Genomic DNA, 22122 nt, shown 5'->3' on the forward strand with positions numbered 1-22122 from the left:
GCACCTGCCTGCAGTCCCAACATTGGGGACGTTGAGGCAGGGCTGTTGTGAGATTGGGCCAGCCTGAGTCACTGTCTCCAAACCATGGATGTGTAGTTTGGAGAGATCTTGTGGGACATTATGCGAGTAGAAAAGCCAGCTTCAAAGCCCACACTCCCTATGTTTCCAGTCTCAATATTTAAGAATGGAGAACACCGCAGCAATGACAGGGATCAGGAGGGGACATGGCAAAGAAGGCTGTGTGTGGCCACAAAGGGTCATCTTCTGTGGTACTGGGATGCTCTGTCCTTTTCTGTGGTAGCAGCTTCACACATCCGCTTGTGATCACATTACAGGGTGCACGTGAATCTGGCTGACTCCAGATGGCATCCAAGGACAGTCATTGCTGTTCTCCTGGCTGTGATGTCACACTACAGTTACCCAGTGCGCTGCTTTCAGGGTGCTGGGTCTCAGGCCCTCCATATGTCTAGGAAGGAGCTCTAGCTGGACTAGAGGAGGATTTCTGAGATAAAAGCCAGAGTTCATGGGGAACTTTGTGAAACTGGCTTTCCATCCCCAAAAGGAGTCCCTTGGCCATCTACTTGTCTTCCGCGTAACCCACATGATCTGTCCACCCCCCGACTGTCAGCCTCACTGCTCATACTGTCTTCCCTCTCTCTCCCCCTCTCCCTCTGCTGTCTCTTACTATCTCCACTGTTCTCTCCCACTTCCCTGTCTTGTTTCATTACCTGAAGCAGTAGCAAGGAACACTAGCCATGTCCATCTGCGTTCTTGCTATCTTTTCTGTCTACATCTTGTACTGTCTTGCTATGCGATATCTTTTGCTATCTCCACTAGTCTGTCCTGCTCTCCTGCTTCCCTAGGCCTGGCCATGTCCGATCTGCGTTCCTTTCTATATGCCTTTGGGTATATTCTCTCTTGCCCACAATAAACCCTGTGCCCTAATGGAGCAGCCATGTTGACAGTTTGTGTGCCACACCCCCTCACAGGAAACAAGTCATGAGTAAGTATGTAAGATCCTTCTGGTGGTCTGGTAACTTTTGAGACCTACAGTCTTGTCAAAATTAAAAACAAAACAACAACATAAGACTCTGCCTCTCTGGGAAAGGATGACTTGCTTTGATCAAAAGAATGTCAGTTGGCCAACACATGTCACTTATTCTATCTCCCACTCCCACACTGACCAGCAATTCTCCAAGTGGAAGTTGCTTTAACTCTTGACTCGGGCAGCACCACAACTCACTTGCAGGGGAGGAGAAATGATCCTGGTTGTTGGGCACCTGTGTTGGCTAGTTTTGTGCCAACTTGAGACAAGGCATAGTCATCAGAGAGGAGCGAGCCTCAATTGAGAAAATGCCTCTGTAAGATGAGGCTGTAGAAAAGCCTGTAGGGCATTTTCTTAATTAGTGATCAATGGGGGAGGGTCCAGCCCATTGTGGGTGAGGTCATCCCTAGGCTTCTGGGCCTGGGTTCTATTAAGAAATCAGGCTGAACAAACCATGGGGAGCAAGCCAATAACAGCATCCTCTAGGTTCCTGTCCTGACTTCTTTCAGTGATGAATTATGATGAGAAAGTGTAAGCAATAATAATAATAAAATAAATAAATAAATAAATCCTTCCTTCCCCAACTTGCTTTTGATCATGGTGTTTGATCACAGCAATAGCAACTCTAAGACAGCAATAGTGACTGGAGGACAGCACCAGAGAAGATGGACTTGTTACTACAGCAGGCAACAACCAGCCTGTCCTGGCCTATCCAGGGGCAGAGGCCAGGGACAGGAGTCTGTGCTCTGAGATCCTTAGACTTTGGCTGTCACATTCCCAGATGTCTTCACTATATATAAGAAGTGCTGCTTGTATGAGACACCTGGCAAATGTTACATTGTTAAAAATGTTCTATAAACAATAGTCTCTACCTTATTGTTTCTATAGGAATCAATTTGCCACAAATTCCTTAGGCCAGAAACAAACATTAAGTGACAAAGTATGGAATGTTCAGTTTGGGAGCTGTGCGCTATTAACTGTAGAAATCAGAAAGAAGTTGTCCTGTAAGCTGCAACTATTGTAGGAAAGAGACAGGGTACAACTCAACCGGTCAGAAGTGCTAGGCCTACAGAACCACATCATGAAGGTTTGGTTCTCTACCCCCCTCATCTTTTGTAGGTTGAAGCCAGGGCCCCATGCTATATCCCCAGCCCTGTAACAAGCTTTAAGAAGTAGCCAACATACTTAATGGCTTTGGGACTCTTGATGTTGCCTCAGTGGTGGTAAATCTGTGTTCATACATGACCCATTTCTGAACCTCATAAAGACCTTTAGCTGTTTCTGGGGCTCTCAGAAGACTTGTTGGGTGCATTCTGTCTAACCAGGCAGAGGTACTTGGGCTAAATTCAAGAAGGCTGGCCCAGGAGACATTTCCTCTCTCTCTCTGCCCACATCACAATAGGGGACACAGAACAAGCATCCACAGATGCTCAGAGCAACTTTGCTTCTCACACTTTGTATATGGTTAGAATGTGAAGTGGCTCCCACAGGCTCATATGTTTGAACAGTTGGTCCCCAGCTGCTGGAGCTGATTTGGGAGGTTGTGGATCCTGCATCCTAGCTATTATCAGTGAGTCACTAGGCATGAGCCATTAAAGTGATGGTTACACAGAGCTCTCTCCATCCTGTCAGGGGATGTGACCTGATGCCTTCAGGTTTTCCTGTGATGGCCTGTACCCTTTGAAATATGAACCATACTAGTTCAAAGTATCAAAGATTTCAGAGGTTGCAAAGAACCATCTACTACTCACCCTTGTGAGCCCTTTCTAGTTGGAAGATCTGAACTCACAGTACCCATCCTGAAGGGGGAGAGAGAGGGAGGGAAGGAGGTACTGGTTTTTTGCAGTTTTGCTCACAGAATCTAAATGTTTCTTGAATCCACTGCAAGAGCAAATGAAAGACATGGGGGACTTTTAAACAAGTCTCTTGTTTTTCACCTTCTTCCTTCCTTCCTTCCTTTCTTTCATGATTTTACAGTGTTCTATCTGCATGTTGCCGGCACACCAGATCTTATTTTACATGGTTGGGAGCCACCATGTGGTTGCTGAGAATTGAACTCATGACTTCTGGAAGAACAGCCAGAGCTATTAACCTCTGAGCCATCTCTCCAGCCCCTCCCTTTCACTTCTAAAATCAGAGCTGGAGCCAATTACTAAGAAACATCTTATTGTTGTATTTTCTCCTTTGCATTGATGAGAAAATAAACTAAGAAGTTTGGGTAATTGGTCCCTGAACATGGAATTGCTGGTATTAGCCCAAAGCTGGCTGGTTGCATTATGTTGTTTAGAGACAGTGTGTCATAGTTAATGTCAACTGAACACAATGGTGTATCTAATAAGTCTCTAGGAACAGAACTGTGTCCTGTCAGAAAGTTTAAGAATCCAATTACTGTTCAGTCTACGCAGCTGGGTGTCTCAGTTGCTTTTTGGCATAGGTCTGAATCTTGAAGAAGTAGGCTCTAATACAAGTGAAGGGTTGCTTCAGGATAGATGAATTAACAGTGAGGGTGAGGGCAAGCAGGCAGAAACCTAAAGCTTTTCTCTCCCAACTCTACATGGGCTGCCACCAGAAGGTGTGGCCCAGATTTAGGTGGGTCGTCTGAACAAAAAAGATATGGGGATGAAAAAGTCCTCAAGCTTGTACAGCAAGCACTTTAGTGACAGACCTATGTCCCAGGGGCACATCTCCAGTGACCCAAGGGCCTCCATGACACCTTTTTTTTTTTTTTTTTTTTTTCCTATTCCCTGAAAGGGAGAGGGTGTGGCACACTGGTTGAGATCCTACTTTGAATGCCCAAGGGTTTGGGCTTCTTCCCAACTCTCCAAACAAGTTCTAAGCAAAATCTGGAAAGAAATGAAATGCACACAGCCAACTTCCTTCAGCTACCATTGTTTTAGTGGTGTAGACAGAACTTTTACAAATATGCTCGGGGCAGATTTCCCACTTAAATGAGAGTAAGGATTTAGCCCCCAGTTTAATACCCAGAGAAAGGCCTCCACACCCCCTCCCTCTTCCTCCACAGGCTTGGCTTGAGCCAAAAGCCCATAAAACTAAGCCCATATGTGTTTGGAGCTCCCTGAGAACTGTCTAAGCTGTCACATTCCACCTCCTGCCATAAATTTGGACCAGTGGATTTCAAAAGTGGAAGAAAAAACACCAAAAAAAAAAAAAAAAAAAAATTAAACTGTCATAAAGTTGAGACCATCCATATGCTAAAGAACAGAAGAGAAGTTGGTTTCTAGAACCGGAGACCCTTCAAATCCCTCTCTCTTTTGACCTGAGAGGCCTTCAGGGCACAGATTCAGAGCACCCATTTCACCTTGGTGAGCCTTGGCAAAAGGCTGAACTCAGAGACAGGGCACAGTGTCGGCTAAAAGAAGTTTATCTGAGCACCACAATTATGGACGCAAGAATCCTATTAGAGGAAAACGGATGTTTATAATTCGCTTGTATGTCAAGAAAATTTTAAAAATAACATGCTTGCTCTAAATTACTAATATGAAAATAGTTTCTGCCTCTACTCAAAATAGCCTTAGGTATGTAGTGTCTACTTTGAAAAATACAAATATACTTAAAGCTTATGTAGCTGTTCCTTCGGAAATAGTAGGAAGCCGCGGGGACAGGGATGGACAATGGGAGTGTGTGAGAGGGGTGGGGATGGGTTGGGGGGACAGAAGCCCGCAGGAAGCTGGGTGGTGCCGGCCAGCCCCAGTCCCATCGTCATCAGCGCCCGGCTGGCCTGTCGGGCCCGAGCAGCAGCTTGGCTCCTGGCTTGTCCATGCTGGAGTTGGCGCCGTCCGAGGCCTTGTCCGGCTCCGGCACGCAGGTGCAGCCCACCGGGATGGTGACGTAGTGTTCGGCATAGACTGAGCGGCCGCCCGCGCAGGCCGCCGTGCGGCGCAGCACTACGGCTGGGGAGTAGACAGGTGTGCTGCGGAAGCGGAAGTCCTCCTCACCAAAGAGCCCGGTCAGGCAGCCACGGCACAGGCAGTAGGCCTCAGGCAGGTACCTCGGGAAGCGAGCAGGGTCGTACGAAATCCTGCCAACAGAGCGAGAGCGTGAGGGCTGCGGCAGGGGCATCACCGTGAGTTCAAGGCCGGCTTGGGCTATATAGCAAACTGGGCCAAACGAGGAAGATCTGAGTAGGGCTGGGCCCAACGACTCATTCAGCAGTTAGCATCCTGGTAGGGCCCACTTGGAAGAGAGACCACTAGGCGGTGAGCTCTGACCTGGAAAAGATTGCTCTCCTGTGCAGCTTGACCTCAGTCAGATTTGAGATCCTGGATGCTGCATGGACCACTATCCTTGAGTGTCTATAAAACTACGCTGCATTGGGGCTGGAGAGATGGCTCGGCATTCCAGAGGACCTGGGTTGAATTCCCAGCTCACAACTGTCTGTAACTTCAGTTCCAGGGGACCCAACACCCTGACACCCTCACACAGACATACATGCAGGTAAAACATCAGTGCACCTGCGTGTTAGTGGAACATGCCTTGAGGAAGAGCTCTGTGAGGCCAGCCTGGAATACACGGAGAAACTGTCTCGAAAAAGCAAGCAAGCAAGCAAATAAACAAAACTAAAAACCACCAAATATATAAAAATAGATACATTATTTAAAAAAACAAAACCCTACCCTGTGCCAAGGTCACTGGTACAACATGTAGGTGACCCCTGGGCTGTTTTGTCAACCCTGAGGAGCCAGCTCTGTGATTTCAATTCCAGGCCTGCCAGGCTCTGCAGCTCAGATGTGTTCCCTGCGGGGAGGTACAGTTCCTGCAGATAGCCACACCTGTACAGAAGGTCATGCTGTGTGTTCTCTAAAGAAGCTAAAGCAGCAGCAGGGAATGGGAGGGCTGGCTGGCTGGCCAGGGACACTTAAAATTGGAAAAAAAAAAAACCTTTAAATTCCATCATTCTGATTTATCTCCAAGTCTTTCAGTTTCAAATCAGATGCCAAATGTAAACAGCTCCAGGGTAGCCTGTGGCCAAATCCTAGGGGAGGCCATAGTTAGCTATAACCAGAGGCTAACCTGGAGACAAAAGCAACCCAGGACAGAGCCTGCTCTCACAGCAGCCACCTACACAGCTGCCGAGACCCAGAGGGTCATCGGCAGGGACCCAGGACCCTTCTTGAATGTCTCCTTGGTGAGGGAAGCATTATTCTCATTGCTCATGGGTCTTCTGTGTGCCTACATCCATGTCCACTAACCTATGCATCCCTTATGGGTCTGCTCTTTCTAGAGCCCCTCACATCCATCATCTGTTAGCCTTTACCTTGCTACCTGGGGACAGCAATGGGAGGCACCAAACAGTAGCCTGAGTCTAGTGAAGAGTAAGGCTATATGGGAAGTCCTTACTTAATTTCATACCAGTTTTGTTTTGTTTTTAAGACAAGGTCTCACTGTATAGCACAGGCCATACTGGAACTCTCTATGTAGATCATGCTGGCCTCAAACTCACAGATCTGCCTGCCTCTGCCCCTTGAGTGTCAGGAGTAAAGTTGTGTGCTACCATACCTAAGCTTGAAATGAGGGCACATGTGTGAGTGTAAGAATGTTCCAGAGGACCTGTGTGTATAGATTCAAGGCTGTATGTGAGCATGTATGGTACACAGATATGTATAGGGCATGAGCATGTTTGAATGTGGGAGCATGTTTGTGTGTGCTGAGTCTGTGATCGTGTGTGCTCATGTGTGTGGTGGCAGGCTAGGGATCTGGTGGGAGCTAGACCAGAGGGCAGGAATTTAATCAAAGTAGCTCTCTGGATGGGGGAAGAAGACAGGCTACCCAGCATCCAGTGACACTCCTGGAGAACTCAAGAGAACTCTGGGAAGACCTACTGAGATGAGGTGCTTCTCTTTGGCATATCTGTTTGACCCAAGACCATCACGCACCCCTTTCGGTGCTAACCGGAATCCTGGGTGTCCTTCAGGAGCAGCCAGCATTCAGATGCTACTCTTGTTAGTTTTGTAGGTGAAATTGTTATTGCTTTGGTGCCTAGTAGCTAAAAGCTCATCCAACTAAAAATATCCATCCCAGCACTCCAGTTGGTTCCAGACCAAACCTTTCCACTTCACCTTGAACCCTTTGGACAAAGGCCAGTGACAAGACACCCACATCCCCATCCCACCTGCCTCCTGGGATAGAATGAAGGAATGAACATGGGGTATTTTAAAAATGTGTCTTTGAGACCTGGTTGTTCCCTGCACAGGAAGGTACTCGACCTGGAGACCTTCCACAGCAGTGCCATTTCACTCAGAAAGGCAAGTAGTCCCTGAGTTTATGGGTGCCCAGCTTCCTGCCTAATCTGGAGAAATCACCAGCTCCATGGGAAAGAAAGAGCAAGGCCTCCGTAGGGATCCCCTTTCTTTTCCAAACATGGAAATGTAGCCCAGCAGAAACCCTTCCTGGCCTCCCTGGCCAGTCCCCATTGTGTGCAAACTTGGCATAGGCCCTTCTTGAAACACATCAACTTTTCCCCACTGACGAATCTCAGGAGCAGCCCTGGCCCCCATGAAGTTTGGCTGGGGTGAGTGACAGCTGGTGGGTCTTAATCCAAGAACAAAGGACAAGTCCTCCAGTGATGATTAGAGGTGATGGAAGCTGAGCTCTTGGAGGAATGTAAGTGACAGCAGGGACAGAAAAAGAGCGCTTGATGCCCCTGGGCCTGGACACGTAGGAAACAATTCTAAGCGGTTCCGGAGGCAGAGCTCAGAGAACAATGAACACGTTCCCAGGAGGAATCTGCCACCTGATGTGTGCATCTCAGGGCCAAGTGTAGCCAGGCAGCCACCAGCACAGTTTGCCACTTTGAAAAACATATTTCCATTTCAAAGTAGCAGAACCCAAGGATGACTGATTCTCCCTGAGCAAACCAAAAATCTCCAACCCCAGGCAACAAGCTAAGAGGTCATGACCAGAAGTCCAGGGCACCCATGAGAAGTGGGGACAAAATGGCCTCAGCAGCCTGAGTCAGCAGCACTGAGGGCCAGTGAGTCCAGCCCAGCAGACTTTCTAGAAAAGGCAGCAAAGTGCAGATAGGAGTCCTGGAAAGAAAATGTTGGTTCAGTCTAGTCACCCACAGTGACCCAGAGCAAACCATTACTGCTGCCAGTTGAAGGAGATGGTTTGACAGGAAGGCTACTTTGCCAGCTTCCTGAGGGGCCTTTAGATCAGGCTTGAGTTTTGGAAAGGTCTTGGAAAATTCCCTCAAGGGAGTGTATTCTTTAGTCTATAACATCAGCTGAGAATCCTCTGAGAAGGCCCTTGTCAGTTCAAGCAAGACTACCAACATGGGGCTTTGAGAACCTGCAGCAGAACCAAGTATGGCTCTTGTTTAAAGTGAAGGCTCTGGCAGAGTGGGGTGTGACACACCTGTCAATGTAGTACTCAGAAGGCTGAGGCAGGAGGACTATAAGTTGCAGGACAGCCTGGGCCACATCAAGTTTGGGACCCGGTTTCCTGACAGAGATGTGCCAATCATCCTGACTTTTTCTTTATATAATGTACTCATGTATTGAAACCTTACATGGTGCTCATGAATATGCATAATTATTGTGCCAATAAAAAATTAACATGTCTTAGAAGAACAGAACTATAATTTCTAGTCTTCTTGTGTGTTGTGGAATATTACTTTAACTATGTAAAGATGGTTACATTTGTTTAGTGATGTAAAGTTGTGTTGCTTTACCTGCCTAAGGCACCTGATTGGTCTAATAAAAGGCTATAGGGTCAATAGTTAGGCAGTAGAGAGACAGGAGGGGCTGGCAGATAGGGTAAATGGGAGGAGGAATCTGGGCTCAGGAGAGGAGAGAAGGAAAGATTGAGGGAGAGAGGGGCTTGCCAGCCAGGCAGCTGCCAGACAGACAAACATGGAGTAGGACATACAGAATAAAAGGTAAAAAGTCCAGAGGTAAAATGTAGATGAAGAGAAACAGGTTAAATTAAGTTAGAGGAGCTAGTAAGGCAAGTGTAAGGTAAGCTGAGCACTCATAACTCATATTAAGTCTCTGTGTCATGATTTGGGGGCTGGCAGTCTGAGAAAGCCACTGTCTGAGTGTGCAGCCGTCTGCTCTGCTTACTTAAACTGGACGTCTTGAAGATGAGTCCTCAGAAATATGGCTTCACCGAGCAGCAGTACTACATCTACTCTGGACGGCTAGCCATTGTTACCACGGACATAATGACAGCAGCTAGCGGCCAACAACTGGATGGCACATTTTTCCCAGTGCCTTTTCTGTGTGACCAAACCAGCCCCAGACTGTCCTCCATGCTAACAGTTCATACAGGTCACTATAACCCAGGCGTCGGCATGGCCATGGGATGGCTATGGGACTTACTTGTGCTTCATTGGAGGTACATAAGTGGGTTTTTTAAAAATAGTCACTCTCTTCCTTCACCCCTAGAGATTCTGAATTAATTGCTCTGGAATGAGGCCAAGATGTTGCCATTTAAAAAAAAAAAAAAAAAAAAAAGCCTCCCAAATAATTCTCACAGGCTGTTCAGGCTGTTTGGTCTCCATGTTTAAGAAAAGTAATGAAGCCAGACCTGATGATTGATACACACTTGCAATCCCAGCATTTGGGAGGCTGAGGCAGGAGGATTGCCACAGTCTGAGGCTAGCCTGAGCTGTGTAACAAGACCCTGTCTTAAAACGAAAAAGAAGTACTGAAATATGAAGGTTTGAGGCCTGGGTGCCTCTCCAGGGTACAGTGCTAGCCCCTTCTGAGAGTCGATTTAGGCTTCCGCTCCCAGCACTGTGGGTTAAAAAAAAAAAAAAAAAAGAGGATTTGTAACCTTCTAATCTCCCATGTTCCCTTTGGAGCTAGCCTTCCTTCCAGCTGGGGTGGGCCGGAGTCACCACACTATAGGGGAAATCTCCCTGTATATAAACTACTGTCCAGGACCTGGAGGAGTGGGCTCTGTGGGTAAGCAGGGGGTAACTGGGGACACTGGAGGCTACAGACAGCTTCCCTCTAGGGGGAAGCTGTGGCCAGCAGGCCCATCAACTCCACCCTCCTTCCATTTGCTAGGGCCCCAGGGAGCCAAAGAGCTTCAGTGTCTGCTGCCAAGAAACACTGAAAAACACTTCTCTGGCCCCTAGAAGAAACCACGGCACATTTCTCATGAAAGAGCACATGGAAAAATTCTGCAGGGATTGCAGCAGTCCTGACCAGGACATAGATCCCCATGGGGCTTCACCTGGCCAAGGACAGTTAGAGGTCCGTCCTGTTCTAGCTGCTGCCATCTGAACTTGGCAGAGCGGAGGCTGAGCCTGGGGCAGCTCCAGAGCAAATGTGACTCTTCTGCCAACAAAGCAAGCTCAGGGCTGCTAGCAGCAGGAAGGCTCACCTGGCCACCCTCCGTCTCACATGCGGGGAGGGGGTAGTAGAGGTACTGGAACAATGGTGCCCACCCACCTCCCTCTCACACTTGTGGGGAACTGCAGCGTGGTCTGTGGATACTTAGCATCCAGTCCCACTCCTGGCACATAGCGATGGTCCAACCTGGGAATCCACTTGTTTGGTATAAAATCTATTCACCAAGTGGCCAAGCCAGAGGAACAGAGTATTAGGAAAGAATTTGAAAGGTCCTGGTGGTGGCTGTGGATCTTGCACAAGAAGAAAATGGAATGAGAATGATAGCCCAGATTTCTCGAAGGCTTTCATTCTTCTGTCATGGTAAATGTGACGCTTGGAGCAGCTGGGAAGCATCTCTTCAAAGGAAAAACTCACTCATGCTCTCCAGGGGAAGCTGTAGAATGTGGTTCCAGACACATCTTTGATGTTCCCGACCTGGGAACAATGGGGGAGGAAGGCATCTGGGTGTGGAGGGAGGAGCCCACCTGGTCCAGCGAGCCAGCTGTCGCCATGGAGGGGCAATTCACATATACTAACTAGCCTGGCCTCTTTAACTCTAAGAGTTCCTGGTATTTTCTCCTTGACAACGTAGTAATTTGGGGAGATATGCCCTCTCTTTCACCTTCTTAATGTGCCATCTGTGGGGGACAGATATCAGAAGGAATGTCACTTCTGTGTGGGACTGCCCGCATTTGCCCAAATCCTCTTGTTGGCATGGGCACACACATTTTATTCAGGTGAGGAGCGCTGAAAGAGGTGTCCAGAGGGTGAAATATAGTCATCCTCCCTGGCAGCACTCTGCATGCTAAAGTAAAGCCCCGGCCCTGGAGGGCAACCAACCATCAAAGCTGAGGGTAATCCGGGAACAATGCTCCATGACAATGTGTTTATTTTTACTCCTTGACAGGTGACAGGTGCAGCAGAGCAGGCTGTATTCTGAGAAGCCCACAGGGGGGAGGCGGCTCTGTACTTGAGCAAAGTCAAGGTCACTTGTACATATATACATGTACATATATAACATCTCAGTAAAACTGCTTGGGAAAAACGAGAAAGCGTGCCTCCTTTTCTACAGGGGCCAATAGGGATGAACACTACCGTGGAGACTCCCAAGCAGACTCGGGTGCTTGTCCCTTTCCTCATGTCACCCTCTTTTTTCCTTAACAGAATACTATTCTGATAAGCTGGTGTGGGAAGGTCATAGTGCGGTGGCTCGGTCAGTACATCGTATAAAACAGAATCCAGGTTTTCCTGGAAGACGGAGGTTTGTGACGTTGTCATAAGGTCATTTGGAGTAACCCACAGGTATGAGGCAGAGGCACAGTTAAAAGTGACATTACTAAGGAAAAACTTGCTTATGAAAGGACTGCCACCCCCAAATTCCAAAGAGATGAGAGTTGCTGGGCCACTATCCGACAGGATACTTGCCTTGTGCTGCCCCCTATTGGCCAGAGTCACCTCTGCAAGGAAGGATGGATCCTTGGGCCTGTGACTGGTCAGTTTGCAGATCTCATTGTACTGGAGCCTTGGCACCAATTTGAAAATGCATAAAGGTAGGAGGGTATGTTTTTTAAAAGGCAAGTAGGAATGCTTTTAAGGGGCTAACTGCTGTGGGCATAGTTTCCTCTAACATTAAACTGCAGACGGCCCCCCAACTCTTATCTAGTAGATACCTTCCTAGAAATGTGCCTGAAACTCCAGATTGCTTATAAATTAAAGTTTAATTTATAAATTTGGCACTCCAGGTTAACTAAAATAAAACAGAACAGTCAATACTATAATAAAAGTTCTATGAACCTCAACATCTCATTGTGCTGTATTTACCCTTTTCATGAGATGATCGAGCATCTACAGGAGATGAAGTGAGCAAGGTGTTATGACAGATCACTGGTGACTATGCAATGGCCACTTGCACACAGCATGGCAGTACCTGGATGCCCCTATGATAATTAAGATGGCTAGTGAGTGGCTGTTGGGAGGTCGGCATGCATAATGTGGATGCATTGAAGAAGGGGGTGGGTAGTTCAAGTCTCTACTGAGACTGCCTGCATTTCCCAGGCAGTATTTTCAGTTGACTTTGGGTAACTGCAGACACTGAAAAGGAGGTGAAGGCAAAGGTCCTCTCTATTTTTTACCTCTCTCTAATGTTCATGTATTTGATGTGTGAGACAGGGTAATGCTATGTAGTTTGAGAGCCTCAAAACCCGACCTCCTTTCTCAGCCTCCTGAACATTGAGATGGCAGATGGCAGGTGTGTGCCACACCGTCTTGCTGCCTTGGAGTTAATTTTCTTTTAAGATTTGCTGGGCAGAAATTGATGTGACCGGTATCTGTGCTCATAGCAGCACTCAGGGCCAGTGGCTCCCCTTGTTCCTGTGTGGGCTCTGTTGAGCCCTTGTTAACATTTGATGGGCAAATATGACCGCAGGCTGCCATTTGGGGAAGATAGAGTAGCTAATGGCTATGTCACAGGGAAAAGGGCTGCTTAGGTGAGTCATCCTGTCTATGCAACATCCACAAAGAGAGGCCACAGTTTGTTGGGGCCCAAGGTCACTCTGAGTGCCCAGGCCATCACTGGGCAGGTAACCTTGTCTGCCCACCAGTACAGTAACTGGAGACCACATGACCATTGTTACATTTAGGGAGTAGAAGGTTCTCCGCACACCGAGACTATGCCACACACCTGTGAGTAGATGCTGAGGTAGCCCCTTAATCCCTTGCTAAAGTTATACCTTGACACATCCTGGTGGCCGGGATGTCTGTTTTGTTTTGTTTTTCAAGATAGGGTTTCTCTGTGAAGCCCTGACTATTTTGGAACCTCTGTCGACCAGGCTGGCCTTGAACTCAGTCTCTGCCACCCAAGTGCTGGGATTCAAGGCGTGCACCACCACTGCCTGGCTCTGTGTATCTGTTTTTAAGTCACTTGTCCTCCCCAACCTTTGCTTTCAGTTCTGTTCCATCAGGACACTAGAAGAGATGTCCAGGCCACCCCCAGCAGGCTGGTGTGGGGCAGCCAGGGTGTCCAGGACAGGGAGCCCTCATAGTACACCTGCTGTACCATGGTAAGTGGGATTTCTTCCTGTGGAGAATTCTGGAGGCAAACTTTGAACTTGAAGTTGCCTTGGAAAGAGGGAAAATCAGGGATGTATGGACTTGCCCAGAGCGTTTCCACAGAACGTTGGGAAAGGATTCAAGGGGTCACCCCGACATCCACCTACAGGCCTGAGGCACATCTACTTGCTGTTGGCCACCAAGAGCTAACAAATCTTGTTTGTTATTAAATAAATTTAGGTGTAGCCTCTTAGATTCTTGTGTGTGTGTGTGTGTGGGGGGGGTTATATAAAAAGTAATGAATAAAGCCTAAAAATAAACTATTTTGCATTTTTCATATCCTAGAGAAAATATATTTTTTAGCCTATTACTAGAGGAATAAACAAGCTAAAATTGCTTGGAGCACTGGCAGGTGTTTATACTTGGGGTGTCATCATACAAGCTGGTGTGTCTTTAAACTTTAATAAACTCTAGTGTCCCAGCAGTAGATTTCTGAATATATTAACCTACTGTTTAAAAAACTTTCTAAGCAACCAAGTTGATTTATTTTTGGTATTTTTAAGCAAAGGAGAAACAAACATATCATGCCACAGAGGTAAACGAGAAAATATTTTTATGCTTTGGGCAATGAATGTTGTTTTCCTAATAACACCCTGGGCCCTGCCAGAGGGTCGAGGTCCGTGGCGTCCAGTACCCCAGCTGTACTGGTTTGGCTTTGTCACCTGGCAACTATCTCTTCATGTCCAAGCTGTAACATCTTCAGAGCTCAGCCCAGCCATGGAGTCACAGCGCTCTGAAAACCCAACCTCAATGCCCACAGCACCCCTTCCATAAGCTCCCAGCCTTTATGAACAAACAAGCCCCTCATGGCTCTGTGTGCGGCTCAGAAGCCCAGGCTCTAGTTCTGTGGTGTCTGCCTTTTCCTCAGGGTTGAGGAACTTCCCCTCTCAACATTTAACAAAGAAAATGTCTTCAGTAGGCACAGTAGTACAGTAGCCGTCCCAGATACTCAGAAAGCTGAGGCAGGAGGATCACGTAAGCTCAGGAGTTTGAGACCAGCCTGAACAATATAGTGAGACCCATCTCTTAAAAAAAAAAAAAAAAAAAAAAAAAAAAAAAGTAGGTGGGTGTGGTCATGTGATCCTTTGGTTCTAGCAGTCTATGGCTTCCAGGCCAGCTAGGGCTACATACTGAGACCCTGACTAAAAGAAAGAAAAAATATCATTATGTATGTATTATATCAATTTCTCTTTCAACACAAAAGCAATTGCATGTTAATTCCTTTTCCCTTGAGGAATGCCCAGAGAGCTTACGTGAGCTAAATGCTACCTCCCTCTTCATGGCTCTTATACAATCACTGTCTATTGGTGGACACTGATGCCTTGCAACCCTTGCTGCTCCAGCAATAACTAATATCCTTACTCTACAGTCCTTTGGTTGTGGACACATGGGTCTGCAGGAGAAACATCGATAGGTCGAATCTTTGGGTCAAGTGCATATAAAGTTTGAGACTGAGCCAGGCACAGGTGTGCACCTGTAACCACTGGGGAGATGAGGGCAGGAGACCGCTTGAGCCCAGAGCTTGAAGCCAGATTTTTTTGGATAATTACAATCCCCACTTCCTCCTCTCCAAGTCATCCCAATCCACACGCCTCCACTGCACCAGGATGTTGGCTTCCTTCTTCCTCCACCTTTATCAAAGCAGCCAGATGACGGCTGCAAAAACCAAACTTTCTCACTATGGTTTCTACATGTTTTGCTTCCTTGATTGCAGTGTGCAGCTCTTCACATGGAGAGAGCCGGCTCATCTGGTTTCCCCTCTCTGAATGTGCCCCGACCTTGGCCCATTTTCCCTTGATGCCATGGCTTTATTGGTTTGCAGTAGCTCTTTGGGAAAGGAGACCTCTGTGACATGGGTTGCAAATATTTCTCCCCCTGGCTTGCCCTATACTCTAGGTTATTTTGCCAAGACAACACAGCATGTAATTATATAACTGAATATCTTAATCTTATCTTTTATGATGTCTGGGACTGTGAGCTGCTAAACAAGCCTCCTCCACACCAAGATTATAAATAAAATGGCTCGTGTTTTTCTTCCTCTTTGTGGCCTTATTTTATTTTATTTTATTTTTTTACACTCAAATCTTTGAATCATCTGGAATTTGTTGTCACATAGGAGTGAGATCCAACCATATTTTCTTCCAGCTGGAGACCCAGCTGTCCTGAAACCATGATCGCCATTCCCCAAACACAGAAGCCTGCTGACAGTTCAGGGACTGCTTTAAATCCTCTACTCCACCTACAGTGATCTTTCGTGTGCCGTGGTATTTTCTACCCATCTTCCTTAGCTTTCTGCTTTGCCTATAGGAATATGGTCATTGCAGTTCTCCATCCCCATAGGGAACAGTTCTGGGAATCTAGGAGAAAAGCAAGCTCCCCAGACACTCAGACTCCATATATACAATGATGTTGAATTTGCAGAGAACCTATGCATACCCTCCTATAGACTTCAGCCATCTCTACATGCTTAACACAGCCATGCTCTGTACACCGCTGCACCGTGTTGCTTAGGGAGTAACACTGAGAAAGACTGCATATCAGCACAGATGCAAGCTCTCTCAGACATCCTCCATCTGCAACTGGTTAGCTCTGTGGATGCAGAATCTGCAGACCTGAGGATGAGTGTACCACCTCTGCAGCTGGTGTCACTCCTGAACCTGAGCTGGTGGGATTTGGAGGGATCACTTCCATTCAGGCCACCAGGGTCCTCAGAAGTCCCTTTCCCAGTCCTCTCACAGATGAGGCTCTGTACTTTCTCGTCTGCACCTTTTCTAGCCTCCTCAACTTAGGAGGTGAGTGGCAATGGAGGGCGTGTACAGAGAGGTAAGGAAACAGGGCCAGCCTCATCTATCAGCACCTGCAACAATGGCCCAACATGATCCCCTAAAGCCTAGATTCCTTCTAATCAGGATAAGCTACCGGAAGGGAAGGGCAAAGGGCAGATGGGGTGACCCCAAGTATGGGGGCTCTTTCCCCTACCCTGCCTTCAGATGTGACCACGGGAGGTGCAAGTGTCGGCCTGCATCAGGAACAGCTTAACCTAACTTCCCATGTAGGATGCTGGATGCAAGAACTGCCAACTGGTTCTCCAGCGTTGCTCTTTCTTGTCCATACCAGGTGTCCATCTTGAAGGCAATAAGACTCAATAGGCACAAGACTTAACTCTGTGCTTCCTCTTCGAGCACTTATTACTTTCTGTGCTCCACAGCCTTGGCAGGGGCCATAGGCGACATACCTCCCGAGGGCTTGAGACTTGCTGTGGGTTACCTGTCTGTGTGTGTGTGTGTGTGTGTGTGTGTGTGTGTGTGTGTGAGCCTGGAGTGGCCTTTGGGCCAGCCTCAACTCCAGCACTGTTTCCCTGTAGAGCTAGGATGTGTTAAAGAGGGTGGTCCCATATGGGTTCACTTCCATGTGGGTGGAGCTGTGAGAAGGGCTGGACCACAGGTGAACTTGGCCCAAAAAGCAGCCCAATCAAGGGAGGCTCTAAACTTCAGCTTCTCAGGGCAGCCTAAGGGGATGGCAATTGGAGAGGGGAGGTACAGTTCAAGGGAACTGACAAAATCAGCCCCAGGTGACCCAGGCCGAAGTTCACACCCTTGTTGCTCCCTCCCTCCTTAGTACTCAAGTACCCACCCACCCAGGTCTCTCCTGATACCACTCTTTCCACAGTGCGGCCTCAGCTGAGGCCCTCACGGTCATCTGAGGGAAACACTGCAGCATGCCCAGCAGGCACGCTATCCCTCACTGGAACCTGCAAACCTACAGTTTGCACCTTGGCAAAGGCTTTCTCCTCAGGGTGCTGCGGTTGGAAGGTTCTAGAGGCATTTAGGTCACTTGAGCGTGCTCTTGAAGGGCTGTGGGGCTCTCATCCCTTCCCTTTTCTCCCTTTCCTAGTAATTAGTTTTTCCTCTGCCACATGCCCCCGAGCCACTGCCATCTGGCACCTCACCGGAGCCTACAGCAATATGTCTGCCTGATCATGGACTGAAGTCTGTAAAACTGAGCCAACCCTTTTTTCTCTTAAGGCCATTATCTCAGGTATTTGTATGTTTTTACTTATTTTGTGTATGATGTGCTAATCTTGTCTATGGAGGTCAGAGGACACTTGCTGGGGTCTTTCTTTCTATTGTGTGGGTTCTGGGGGTCAAACTCGGGTCATTAGCCTTGCCAGCAAGCAACTTTATCTGCTGAGCCACTTGTCGGCCCAGGTATTTGTGACAGTAATGGCAACTGACAAACAATATCCTTACTGGGATACAAGAGTGGGTGGTCATATGTTATTGGTAACCAAGAAACATTCAATTCCAGCACTCAGTAGGATCTCCGTGAGTTCGAGGCCAGCCTGGTCTAGAGTGTTCCAGGATAGCCAGGGCTATACAGGGAAACCCTGTTTCCCAAACAAAACAAAGCAAAGCCAAAGCACACTACAGGGATGGGATGCAGCTCAGTGATGGGACAGGTGTTGTCTCCAGCATGACAAGGCAAACATACAAAAGCCTTGCTGGTAGCTAGCTTTCTGTAGGTGCCACGCTCTTCTCTTCCTCTTCCTCATCCAGCCCCCATCAAGGGGCTCTCAGCCATCATGCAAATCTTTCTCATCTTCAGGGCAGTGTGAGGGCTCCCTCCTGTGCCTTCTTATTTGAGCACAGGTCCCTGTGTTCACACTTCTTGCTGCCCAGCCCGCACTTCCCTCAGAATGTTGCCTATCCTCCATGCATCTAGACCGTCACTTTCACTCTCAAAAGGTGTTCTCTCCCTCCCTAGTCACCTAATGTCTGTCCGCATATTACAGTTTCCCCAGACATCCTCTCAGAGGGTGTGCCTCCTAGCTCTCAGCGCCCAGCACCTCCAGATCACACTCACAGGCGTCCCGGGCAAAACCTCTCATGCTTTAATAAAGGGTCATTTGGATTGATCCCTCAGGATGTATCTGGTAAAGACTAGGTGCTCAACTGGTATTTATTGCATAACAAATGCAGGAAGAGCTGGCAAGAGGGAACAGCATTTCTTCGAAGAACGTGACAGACCTCTCTAGAGACTAATCATTCCCAATTTAGTTATCCCATCTCCCTCTCCTGGCTCCTCCCCAGCTCACCGCGCAGCCGACACCAGCCCCACCTGTCCTGCTTCGGTGGCTCATCCCAGTGGTTACACCCTGCCTCACCCATCAGCTCCGCCACGCCCACCTGTTCCTCAGGTCCCGCCCCTCAGGCTCCAGATGGCCCCGCCCCATCCCGCTAGTTTCACCCGATCCCCATCAGGACCTGTCCCTCCCTCAAGTGCGGTCCACCTATACCCCAGGCCACGCCCCTCCCGCGGGCCCTGTCCGGTGCAGGCTCCACCCCGCCCTCCAGGCTCCGCCCCACCGACTCCACCCTGCCCCACCCACCTGTCCTGCAGGCCCCGCCCCGCCCCTCAGGCCCGCTCACCTGTAAGCCCAGGGCGAGACGCTGCGCAGGTTGGTGGGCGGCCGGAAGCGGCGGTCTGCGGGCCGGCCCCCGGCGGGGCAGCTGGCGTTGCGCGCCTGCTCGCGCGGCCCGAGCTGCAGCGTGTGGTGGAAGGCGCTGAGCACGCCGACCGCCAGCCGCCCGTACAGCTGCTCCAGGAGCTCCTCCGGCCGGTCCGCGCAGTCCCGCGGCCGCGCCGGGCGCCTCCCGGTCCTCAGCGCACCCGCCGCGCGGCCCGGCGCCAGTGCCAGCAGGAAGCCGACCGCGAGCATCCAGACCTGCGGCGGGACAGGCCGCGCTCAGCGTCGCGGGAGCCGCACACCGTGAGGCCCTACCCGAGCATGGGCGCCGCGCGGGCCGGCCCCCGAGCGCCGTCCCCGCCCGCCCGCCGCCCTCGCGGCCCCCGGGGCCCGGCCCGCCGCCGGCCCGCGCGCCCCCGGCCCCCGCCGCCGCCGCCACCCGGAGCCGCAGCCCGCGCGGGGGGCGGGCGCGGGGCGCGCGTGCACGTGTGCGTGTGCCTGCCCGGCTGCTGCGCGGCGGGCTGCGAGTGCCCGTGAGACGCTTCTCCCCCTCGGCCCGGCCCGCGGCCCCAGCCCGGCCTCGCCCATGCCCTCGCCGCTCCCCCCGAGGGCACTCACCAGTGTCCCCAGCATCGCGTCGCCCGAATGCTTTCCAGACTTGTTAGGAGGGGGGCTGGTGACTCTTGAGCGAAGTAAATAAAGGCGCCGCACACGCGGGGCGTGTGGCCTGCGGGCTGGGTGTCGCCCCCACAGAAGCGGACTGGCGCGGTCCGCCCGGCTGGAGGAGGAGGAGGTGGTGACTGGCCTCGACGTCTCGGCACCGACCAGTGGGGCGGCGGGGATGCAGGCGGGAGGCCGACTTTGGCTCAGAGGAAACGGATTTCTCTAGGTATTAAAGCGGTCTGGGAGCTCGACAGGCCACTTGAAAATGAATGAACTCAAACATACAAGGACTCTTCTCCTTGGGACCACGACTTCTGGGATTTCATAGTTGGAAGAATTATAGATTAATAAACAGTTACGTTCTGTGAGGCGAGAGGAAACTGTTTTCCCCTAAATACTCATAAAATGACTCGTGCCTCCTATTCAGCTAAAGGCAGAGTAATAAATACCCTCCCCCACCTGACACACGGCTGTAAGTGGGCATCTCTTGGTCTAGTTTTACAGTAGTGGTGAACTCAACCATGATATTAATTAATTGTGTGAGCAGACATGTAAAACGAGCCTAAAGTTCTGTGAATTAATAAGGGAAATCAGCTCAAATGAAGGACCATATTGTCTCTCTAGATCTCAAGAGAGCTTGCTCACCTACTTGTTTGTTCTACAAATATGTCTTGCTTGCCAGGCGTTCAGCTAATGAGTTTGATTACTTTTGAGCACTTACGCTTTGAGAATAAAAACAAATGGTCGAGACAAGCTGGAAACGTTTTGAACGTGTGCAAAATAATAATTTTGACTCCCTAAAATGGCTTGCAGCTTTGGGTTTTAACCAAATTGTAAACCAGTGGTTAAATTGCATTTCAGTTATGCTGCACAATAAAACACTTGCCTTCGATGTTTTAAAACTAAAATGCTTTGTAACTGCTTTACCGCTGAAAGTCCCTCCAAACCTTACAGTTTAAAACAATTTACAATTCTTAGTAAACACACATCTGGGGTTATGAAACACTTGCCGACCAGCACATAAATTGTTAATATTGTCTCCTTTCTAGTAAAATGGGAATAAAGACATTGGCACTCAAATATTGCTTATTTTCTGTTTGAAAAACAGTGTAGGAGTATTTCAGGGCTGAGCTTGTCATTATCAGAGTTCCGTGGAACTACTCACCGAGTCCTGTTACAGCATCCTTTCATGCCCATAGTGGCACAGGGCCAGTCAACAAAGTGCCAGGTCTGATCACTGGACTTCTCACCTCCCAGATTACCTTTAACAGTGTTCAGTTTATAGAAGGTCCCAGTTACTGAAAACATACACTGATTTGAGCCCAAGATTCATTTATGATTAAGTAGTGGAGCAAAGCTTACAAACAGGTGCAGACTGAAATAATGTCTTTCCAGATCCCAGCATTTTGTGAAGACATAGACACATGTTAATAATTAGTCCAATCTTGGGGCAAGGGAGATGGCTCAGTGGGTAAATGGGCTTAGCATGCTTGACACTGGTGGGCCAAGTTCTGTCCCTGGAGCCCAAGTCAAGGTGGGAAGAGAGAGCCCATTCCACAAAGCTGTCCTCTGCGGCCACATGCACACCATTTCACACACAGGATAATTGAAAACATGTTAAAGGTGAATCCAGTTAAGAGCAGAGGCCTTGTGTTGGATTCCTAAGCACCCCAGTGGTGGCCCACAACATCTGTAACTCCAGTTGTATGAGACTGACACCCTCTTCTGACCTCTGAGGACATCTGGTACACACATGATGTTGCACAAACATACATGTAGGCAAGACATTCTATATAGCCGAGTGAAGTAGGGGACGAAAGAGAAAAAGCATCAAGCGTATTTGGCATTCAGTACTATCTGTCTCCACGAGTGTATCGTGTTGACGTAGCTTGATGTTTTCTCTTTCGTTCCCTGCTTGACTCAGCTATCCAAAGTCCAGCAAAGCTGCCAGCCTTTGAGGGGCCCACAGGCTGGAAGAGAGCGCCATGTCTCTCGGAACTGCTGTCACAAGTGGGTTGTAGGTGGCCTAATATGGGTGCTGGGAACTGAACCCTGATCCTCAGCCAGAAGGATGGACACCGCTAACTGCTGGGGGAGAGTCTAAGTCACTATTTGCACGGTAGCTTCAAAGACAATGTGTAATTGACTACTTCCAAGCTGACCTTGGGTTCTGAGTAAGGTGCATAGCACAAATATTCCCTCCTCTGATGCTCCCTCATGTAGCTCCTCTTATTCTAGAATGAGTCTAGCACCTGGATCTTGCATCATTTTTGCTGCTTCATCCAGCACCATCAGCTGCACGATAGCACTGGGTTCTGAGTGCTGACTTGATTTTTTTTTGTCTTTCCTGGATTACCAATCTCAGCTATTGAACTCTGTGGGCATATATCATCAGGAATATCTGACCACAACCCAGTATCTGGTTCCAGCACCCATGTGTGTTCTGTTCTGTACTTCTCAGACTTCATCTGTCTTCAAAT

At 48.9% G+C, this 22122-nt stretch overlaps 2 protein-coding genes across 2 annotated transcripts in view; both read right to left on the bottom strand.

Annotated features, from left to right (window-relative positions):
• Nucleotides 1-22122, bottom strand: part of Ift88 (intraflagellar transport 88) — a 309460-nt gene that overhangs the window by 191027 nt on the left and 96311 nt on the right. The window lies entirely within an intron of this gene.
• Il17d (interleukin 17D) lies at nucleotides 3920-20190 on the bottom strand. Its single transcript, XM_051195615.1, has 3 exons — nucleotides 19598-20190; nucleotides 18942-19237; nucleotides 3920-5084 (listed from the first exon to the last, which is right to left on the bottom strand). Exons 1-3 carry the CDS (start codon nucleotides 19610-19612, stop codon nucleotides 4769-4771), a joined length of 627 nt encoding a protein of 208 aa, XP_051051572.1. The 5' UTR covers nucleotides 19613-20190; the 3' UTR covers nucleotides 3920-4768.

This window comes from Phodopus roborovskii, unplaced genomic scaffold (assembly GCF_943737965.1).
Source record: "Phodopus roborovskii unplaced genomic scaffold, PHOROB, whole genome shotgun sequence".
Lineage (NCBI taxonomy): Eukaryota > Metazoa > Chordata > Mammalia > Rodentia > Cricetidae > Phodopus > Phodopus roborovskii.

What these genes read in the sequence shown, in the direction of transcription:
- Il17d (XM_051195615.1), bottom strand. An exon ending in GTCTCGCCCTGGGCTTACAG is followed by an intron (nt 5,085 to 18,941) that starts GTGAGCGGGCCT and finishes CTCTGTTGGCAG; the next exon opens with GATTTCGTACGACCCTGCTC.